We start from the raw sequence: 9,624 nt of genomic DNA, 5'->3' as shown, positions 1-9,624 counted from the left end.
AGTATTTTTTAATTTATTCTTGTGATAATATTAAATATTATAAAATAATTTATTTTTCAAGAATTTATTTTTAAAAAAATTATTTTTTAAAAAATTATTTTTAACAAATAGATGGACAGTAGATGTATGTCATTTCTCCATTCATTGTGTTGTGAGTTTCAAATAATTTTAAACTGATATGATTTGTTCCACTTGATGCGTGTGGATTGTGAATTATTTTGAATTTAAATATAGAATTCCAAACACGTGTGTGTATTTTGATGAGGAATATTTCTCCATTCATCGCATTTTAATATGTTTAAACCAATGTGGTTTATTCACCACTTAGGAGTCCATGGCGTTGGACTTCTTTAGAATATGACTTCATGGATAGCTCGGCTCATATACTTTTTCTGAGATTATAGATTTTTGAGTCTTCAAAAGAATTTTAGGTTCTACGTTTATCATTTTTAATGACTTCATGGTTTGACATTTCATTTTATATTAATGGGACAATAACTTGACTGTGAAATCAACATCAACGCTTACTTGCTTTGTTTATATATTTAATATAAAAAATATTTGGAAATGTGGGCATAATTATTTTAAAAAATTATTAATTTAACATTTCATTCTATATAGTAGGATAATAACTTGAATATAAAACCAACATTTACATTTTAAAATTAAACACTCACTTGTTTTGCTTACATATTTAATATAGAAAATATTTGAAAGTGAGATAATAATTATTTTAAAAGATTATTGGTTTGACATTTCGTTCTATATTAATAAGACAATAACTTGAATGTGAAACCGACATCAATGTTTCAAAATTAGTAGGCCTGAAACATCTCAAAAAAATATAAAAAAATAATTTAAAATTAAAAAAATTAAGTTTTTTTTAAAATACTTTTAAAATGTAAAAACAAGGGGTGGGTATCTTTATATTATTATTGTTCTATACTCGAGTATTTTATAAATAGAGATCTTGGATTAAGTGTTGTATTTGGTGGAAGATCACGAAGAACCAGAATATTAAATAAGCCAGGCAATATATAGTAAAACACAGATTTTATTAGAAGCACATAATGCCTGCAATATCGTACTGTAAACACAAGCTCATAAGAAAGAAGAGACTCCAAGTCCGTCGACGGGAACAAGCTCAAGCATGCTCGAGCACCCCTTTTATTCTAGCACTAGCATATTAGCACACTTCATAATCTGCTTCGATTCTTCACTTCACGCTGCCACAAAAAAATAAAAAAGAAAAGAAAAAAGAAGTCAATATTTCTATATATATTAGTGTGATTTATGAAATCGGGCGAGCTGCCGCAATAATTTCCAGTGGCATGCATGCACAAATGAAGTATAGAATACGTACGTTTTGCAATCTGTGGAAGGACTGATTTTGTAGGAGATGGAGACACCACACTTTGAAGGGAGGCCAGCAGCCAAGCCATAGTTGAGGCCAGAGATCTTACCAGCCAAGGATTTCAAACAGTTGCAGACCCCTTGGCGGTCAGGGGTGGTCGCGGCTGCAGAATTAAGTGATTTCAACCCACTGCAGCATGCTGCAGGCACAGCCCCACCCTTCTGGAGGTAGCCTATACATTGTGCCAAGCTGCTTGACACCTGGCCACATGTGATGGCAGCTTCTGCTAGTGGTGCGCTAACAACCATCGCTACAAGCATGGCACAGGCCAGCTTCAAGCTCATTGAAGAAGCCATTATATGCTAGCAGAATATTACAACTAGAATTATAAGAAGATTTTAGAGAATGGTTTAAGACTACTGCCCTAGATGTTGTTGAGTGAGTGCAAAGTCCTTGAACAACGGTGTTTATATAGCGAACATCAAGTGTGGGGAGTACTGTCGACGTCATTTTTTGAACGTGTATTTTTATTTTAAAAATATATTCAAATAATATATATTTTTTAATATTAGTATATTAAAATAATACAAAAAATAAAAAAAATATTTTTTTAAATATCAAGACATGAGAACTGAAAACAACAGTGAGTAGTCGGCAGAGAAGGTTAGCTGGCAGTTAGGATTCATTAATTCTCTGTTCCGTCATCATGTCCTTGTCACGTTGGGTAATAGTTAGGGAGCTTAAACATTTAGTTCTCTCAGCATCTGCAAACGTTGATTCGGAGAATAGACGGCCATGGCTGATGCCACCTGGCCGGAATGTTTACCTCTCGATTTTCATTGACTATCCGGTGGGAAACAGAAAAACTCTCTCCTCTTGCTGCCAATAATTGCACTAGGAATTCCTTTATTTTTTAATTTTAAAAATATTTTTAATTTAATTTTATTTTAAATTAATATTTTTTATTTTTAAATTGATTTAATTTAATATGCTATGCCAAAAATAATTTTTTAAAATATAAATAATTATTTTAATATATTTTTAATAAAAAAAATACTTTAAAAAATGACTTTTAGTATTTCTTATGTTTTGGTGCTTGAAATCGTAACTTCATTTTCACCATATATTTATCTATTTATATTTTAGTTGCTTATGATCTTTTTTTTTTTATTTAAAAATATTTTTTAAAAAATTAATTTTTTATATTTTTTTCTCCATTTTCAAATAATTTTTTGGTATTTTCAGACATTTTAAAGTGTTTCTATTAAAAATATATTTTTAAATAAAAAATACTTTAACAAATAAAACCGACTATATTTCTAAAGAATTCATCCTCATCAGTGATTGGTTATGAATAATGAAGCAACAATTTTAACTCTTCATCGCCACACATTGAAGGGAATAAAATTTGGGGACCGACTTTTTATTTGATTGTCGATTGATAGACCATGTGACGTGCCTTTAATGCACCGACAAAGTCACCAGGTGAATTAACCATTGTGGGCCCAGAAGAGTTTTTCTTCCTCCCCTTTCTGCTGCTTTGGTCCCTCAAACTTACAAAGAATCTTATTTGATCCTCTTCTTACAAACTATTTATTTTAGTCCTTTATTGTTAATTTATGAAAGAATCTTATTCTCAAAGCTCATGTATTTTAAAATATTATTATTTTTATGTGTTCTTTTTAAATTTTTTTTGTTAATTCCTCATTGTTTTTCCCAGGAATATATATGATTTCCAGAAAAGAATTATCATGTTGAGGGGGATGGATCACCTGGGATTTTTTTTATTTTTTATTTTTAATTTCAATGTTCAAATAACATGGGCTCCTTCGGACAGCCTTGCTTCTCTCTTTTGCTCTGTCAATTGATGGGATGCTTTATTTTTTATAGGTTGAATGTAAGCATGTAAATTGAATTACATTCACATTACGAACACTTTGAACATCAAGCAGTTATATTTGTATTGTGGAATATAAATATAAATGTATATTCGACAGTGATAGAGTAAAGTACTCACCAGAGAGTGTTCAGAATACTATTTGAGGTGCATGATTGGAAGCAATCCAAGGCAATAGTCTAGGTGGTTACCTTTAGAGTGTGTTTGGGAGAGTAATGGTTTTTGTAATTGCGGTTATAAAAAGTATTTTTTAAAAAAAAAACCACCTTTTCTTTAGGTTTTTATAATAAAATATGTGTTTTGTTAAAAAAATAACTAAAATTAAAGTTATTTAAAAAACAATTTATATGTCTTTGGTTAAGTTGCTTTTGTAAGTACTTCTAGTAATAAAATTATCAAAAAAGACATATATGAGTTTTCAAGTTGTGAGTAGCATTTGTGAGAATTTTTTTTGTAATACATTGAGTTTTCAAGTTGTGAGTACCATTTGTGAGAATTTTTTTTGTAATACATAAAAAAATAAGAATGTTACTGTATTATTGTTCTCCAATCATCCCATTAAACTATCTGTTATTATATCATGAACATAATTCATTCGAGAAGGCCTCATTGGTTTTGAGAAAGTGAGACAACATCATCTAAAAAATCATCATGAATAAAATTAGGATTGCAATCATATTCTGTAAATACAACATCTTATTGTGACTTTCTCCTAATATATTTATATAATACCATTGATGCCACTATAATTTGCACTTGTGATTTGTACGGATATGCCGACATGGTCTGTAACATTCTTCAACTTTGTTTCCACGCACTAAATGCACGTTCAATGGCATTGTGAAGTGATGGATATGCACGATTGAATTGCTCTTCCCGACTTCTTGGTTGGCCTCAACTAAAAAAATCTTAGAAGTGATATCTCTCACCTTTATATAGACCGAGATATCCAACTCATTTAGGTACCTAACATCAACCAAATAATATTTCCCTGCAATAACAAGAAAATAATATCAAATTTAATAAAAAAAATATAGAATAAACATATTTTAAATTGAAATAACAATTAATTGTTGTCAATAATTTTAAAAAATTTATACTTGGATTGTTAATAGCCTAAAAAAATATGAGTATCATAAGCACTACCTTCTCATTTTGCCCAAATAAACGCGAATTGCATATCAAAACTATATATGACCATTATATTCTGTGCCAACATATATTTTCTACCAATAAATGGTATTTGATTTTCTTGAGAAACAGAAGCACGGACATGTGTACCGTATATTGCACAAATGCAGTTCTCCAAAACAATAACCAACATTTCATAAATAATGATTAGCAGAATCTAAAACTAATTTTTATGTCATTAATTGCTATAAACACTATCTTTCTAACCTTAAAATAGGGCATAAATATAGGATTCATCACAATTTCTCATGAAATGTTTAAAAATTCAGAGCCCTCTAGTTTAATTATATCTACCGTAAGCAAATAAATTGTGTTCAACACTTCATTAAAATATCGACTCATAGTTTCACCAGAATGTTGAAATCTTTCTTAGACTTACTTATTTGTTGCATCTAATGCAATGGTATACAAAAACATAGTCATTTTCTCAATAACACTCGTCCTTTTTTATGGTTTCAACCCACATTATATTTCCAAGTCATAGCAAAGGTTTCGTAACGTCGTTGCATATATCCTAAATATGTTAACACACCATTTCCAGTGTTTTCATATAACTTCATTCAACCATCTCATCCTTATGTTATATAAAACCACACAAGGTTTCTTATGCACATAAATAGTGTTGTTACTCAATTTTTAACCCCGCATGTTGGAGATGGTGTATACTTCTTTTGAACTTAGTGTAGGAGTTTAGCTTATGTTCGCCAGAAGATGGACAAAATCAGAAAAAGAAATATTTTTCCAAAACCCTATTTGAGTTGTTTTCTACTATTTTTATCCTTCCTCTTTGCTGCCAAAATCATCAATTTTCTTAGGTTGATCAGGAGTTTTTGTAATGCTAAATTCATTCTTTTTTTATCTGGTCTTTAAGGTTGAATAAATCGCTCAGAATTTGCACTAAAAAAATGGTTATGCTGTTGTTGTAATTTTTTTTTCCAACTTAAGCTCTGATTATGACTCAGTTTCGTACGATATCTGACCATCCTAGGTATAATCTGTCACTCATTACATGTTGAAACATTAATGTACACCTTTATTAGGTCCTAGAGATCATTGTTTTTAGAGCAGATTCTCAGTCAGTTTTGAATGCTCAATATTGTCAGATCAAGAAACTTTTTGACCAACTAGATTACCAGTTTTTGTTTTGTAAAAAGATTTTATTTCACTTTGATTTCTTCATCAAAGTTGTAGTCCTAGACATGTAAATGAATTTGAGCTTTTGAATCACTTAATTTCGATATCAAAGGCTCAAGATTTTCCTGTTTGAATATCTAACATGAAAGCAGACAATTCTACCACGAGAATAATATTGACCCGAGTCTGCACTAAAAAAAACTCTATTTTTGACCTAGTTTTTATGATTTTGTTCTTAGTTCATACTCTCAGTCATATCAGGATTCTCGGTATTTATTAGTTTTTGAGTTAGACCTAGAAATCCCTTTCGACCACCCAAATTACTGCTAGATTCTATTCTGTAAAAAGATTTTATCTCACTTCAATTTCTTCATCAAAGTTGTAGTCCTAGATGCGTAGAAGAATTTGAGCTTTTGAATCACTTGATTTCGATATCAAAGGCTCAAGATGTTCCCGTTTGAATATCTAACTTGAAGGTAAAGAATTTTGCCGCAAGAAGGATATTGACCCGAATCTGCACTTAAAAATCTCCATTTTTTAGCCTAGTTTTTGTGATTTTTGTTCTTAGTTTATACTCTTAGTCATATCAGGATTCTCGATATTCGTCAGTTTTTGAGTTAGACATGGAGATCCCTTTCGACCAACCAAATTACTGCTAGATTCTGTTTTGTAAAAAGATTTTATCTCATTGTGACTCCTTCATCAAAGTTTTAGTCCTAGACATATAGATGAACTTGGGCTTAAAATCACTTGATTTCAATAACAGAAGCTCAAGATATTCCCATTTGAACATCTTACATGAGGGCAGAAAATTCTGTCATGGGAAGGATATAGCCCAAGTTTGCGGGACTGATTCGAAAGAGTTTTTTTGGACCAAAGACTAAATCAAAACATGTTAAAATGAGGGAATGAATTGAAAAAGGATATTTAAAGTTGGAGAGGGGGTTCGATCTTCATAAATGATAGGATTTTTACCACACCGAATAATGAAAATAAGACTTTGCGGTTGCACCCTCCATCTGATTTCTTTTTTTTTTTTCTTTGGTATTTTCCTTTGGGCTGCAAACCACGTTTTTATTGTCTCATTTCGAAGAGAGTAGCAAGCCCTATGAAAGGAAAGAAAAGAGTCACACTAGCCCTATGGAAGGAAAGATAAGAGTCACACCCTCCTTTAAAACTGGAAAGAAATCAGACATAAAGCAGTTTCTTTTTTGTATTATTTTTACTGCAAATCAGTAGGGATTTGCATCCTAGAATTAATGCATTAAATCTTTTCTGAATAGAGATATATTTAGACTATATATAAGCCCTTCTAATGACCTAATGGGAGAAAAAAAAAGCACAAAAAAGAGAAAAAAAGAGCACACAAAGGAGAGAAAACAAAGAGAAAAGAGCAGAAAAAATAGCCAAAGACAGGAGAAAAATGTAGAGAATAGAGAAAGTTGTTTAATTCGCCAGTGTTACTGTGAGGTTGGGAAGATTAGCGGTAAAAGAGAAAGAAGAGAAAAAAAAGAAAAGAGAAGAGAAACCATAAACTAACAGGGACTACCTGTTGGTCTTGGCTTTATTTTTTTTGCATATTGGATATGCAGCAGGGATGAAAGAAGTGCAGGAACCCATTGGAGAGGGACTGACGAAGACGCAGAGGAAAGAAAAAACAGACACGCATATAGAGCAGGTGGAAAAGATTTGAAACAGACAAACACAGATCAACCATCACGCTTTCAACGTCGCTGCAACTTCTTTGCTTCCGTTCCTAGGTCTGTTTTTTCTCTTCACCTCGCAACATGCATTTTTCTATTTTGAATTTGCATTGTTCAAGTGAATTAATTCACTTGAACAATATTCACCAGCCTTCTTTGAATATAATTGCGCCTTTTTTTTTTGTGTCTAGCTGGGCCATTTGTTTGGGCAAGTGACCCAGCTGGACTTACTTTTTTAAAAAAATAAAATAAAAGAAAGAGAAAGAGATTTATTTTTCTGGAATATTTATTTTAAAGTCTGAATTTTTTTATGTTGTAAAAAAATATATACCAATCTCCTATTTAGAATACTTGGTTTTCAACGTAACTGCGACAAATATACATATATATCAAAATTTGTTTTCTTGTGTGTTGCATAGGCCAATACCCTGACATGTTTTGATTTTTTTTTTATATACAAAAAATATTGAAAGTTTTGAAAATGTGTTTTCGCATTTATTTCTTAAAAAAAAAATTATTTTCTTGTATTTCTGGATTTTACAACATGTTTGTAAAACTCCAAAGGGTATTGGCCAATATTTCAAAAAATATAAAAATCTTATTTTAGGGAAATTCATCTATTATTCACTACTAATGTTTGGATAAATAAATCCTTCAAGGATGAATATCCAAAATATTATTGGGAATAATTTATTGTTATTCACTGTTAATATTTGGATAAAAAAACCGGAATAGTAAATATTCAAAATAATTTTCTAGAAATAATAAATCTGCACATATTCTTGAAAGAAGCCTTGATTATAATCGAGGACATTTCAATTTTTTTTACTCCATGGTTTACGAGCCGTGAAAGTATAGAACACTAAAGCAAAAAAATAGGTTTTTTTAAAAGCACCCTAGATTTCTAAATTTTTGTCCCTCCTCCTTGCAATTTACAAGTCACAAACTTTTGAAATACTAAAGGAAAAATGAGTTTTTGAAGCACATAGAATCTCCTTGAATTTCTATCTTAATAAATTTAATTTGAATCAAATTTAGAAAAATCGATGGAATTGCAAAACACTAACACCATAACACTTATAAAGCAAACCAAACACTAAGCAGCTTACCTTAGGTAGGGTGTACTAGGGATGCTAATACCTTACCTTTACGCAACCAGTGTCTTAGAATCTCTAAAAGACTAGTTAGGGTTCCTAGTGACCAAAATAATAGGTGACGACTTTCTTTATTCACAAAAAAAATAAAACCCAAAATCAAACAAAAAATCACCATCGGACACCGCATAGTACATGTGTAAAGCACTAGCAGTGCATACTAATAGTTTTTTATGATTAAACTCTCGTAACCAAAACAATTCATCCCCATCATCAGTACAATCTTCATCTTCGTTTTCATCATTATCATCATCATTAGTTCCGCTGGAATCATCCCTATCATTGCCACTTACATTAACTTCTTCATTAACACCACCATTGCCATCACTGGCAACTCCACACTACCACCGGTACCACTGTAATTAATATGATCAATTACATAATTCATCATGGTATCATAATTGTTGTCATAGTTAAAACCAAACATAACATGAACCCATTTATCTGTCATATCTACTATGGAGAGTTGTTAAATTCTGACTTCTCACTTTATTTCATAATGAATTGTTGAATATATACAACATCTACATATCTATATTAGGACAACTATTAACTACACATAAATAGGTATTATTGCTAGGTTCTAATTTATAGGAAAGGATATCTGACTTTCTGTTTTTACTCCCAACAAATCAGCTTCAAATCTACCTTAATTACTTCAGAATCTTCAACACTCCCCCTCAAGCTGGATGGAAGAGATCTTTCATTCCCAGCTTGTCCAAGGTTTTTTTGAACATAGGATTCTAAACACCTTTAGTAAGTATGTCAGCAAGTTGTTCTCCGGTAGGCACATAGGGAGTGCATATCAATCCACTCTCTAACTTTTCTTTGATGAAATGTCTGTCTATCTCCACATGTTTAGTTCTATCATGTTGTACTGGATTGTGAGCTATTGCAATGGCAGACTTATTGTCACAGTACAACTTCATTGGTTCATCCCACTTGATTCTTAAATCTTCTATGATAATCTTCATCCATAGCAACTCACAAATTCCAAGGGCCATTGATCTGAATTCTGCTTCTGCACTTGATCTTGACACAACACTTTGTTTTTTGCTTCTCCATGTCACAAGATTTCCTCCTAGAAGAGTACAATATCCTGATGTTGATCTTCTATCTGTTAATGCACCAGCATAGTCTGCATCTGTATAGCATTCAAGGTTCAGATTCCCATGATTTTTATACAAAATT

General features: G+C 31.3%; 1 protein-coding gene across 1 annotated transcript; it reads right to left on the bottom strand.

The window, feature by feature from the left end:
* Positions 1-1,001: 1,001 nt before the first annotated feature.
* On the bottom strand, positions 1,002-1,814 carry LOC105112983 (non-specific lipid-transfer protein 1-like). Its single transcript, XM_011008938.1, has 2 exons — positions 1,364-1,814; positions 1,002-1,226 (listed from the first exon to the last, which is right to left on the bottom strand). The coding sequence occupies exons 1-2, from the start codon at positions 1,708-1,710 to the stop codon at positions 1,217-1,219; spliced, it is 357 nt and encodes a 118-aa protein (XP_011007240.1). The 5' UTR covers positions 1,711-1,814; the 3' UTR covers positions 1,002-1,216.
* Positions 1,815-9,624: the final 7,810 nt, after the last annotated feature.

The sequence above is a fragment of the Populus euphratica genome, unplaced genomic scaffold, assembly GCF_000495115.2.
Source record: "Populus euphratica unplaced genomic scaffold, PopEup_1.0 scaffold381.1, whole genome shotgun sequence".
NCBI lineage: Eukaryota > Viridiplantae > Streptophyta > Magnoliopsida > Malpighiales > Salicaceae > Populus > Populus euphratica.
Note: the sequence above shows the minus strand (reverse complement) of the source record. Positions and strands in the feature narration are given on the sequence as shown.

Bases quoted from the DNA above. Each gene is read 5' to 3' on its own strand.
- LOC105112983 (XM_011008938.1), bottom strand. From the start codon at position 1,710: ATGGCTTCTTCAATGAGCTTGAAGCTGGCCTGTGCCATGCTTGTAGCG.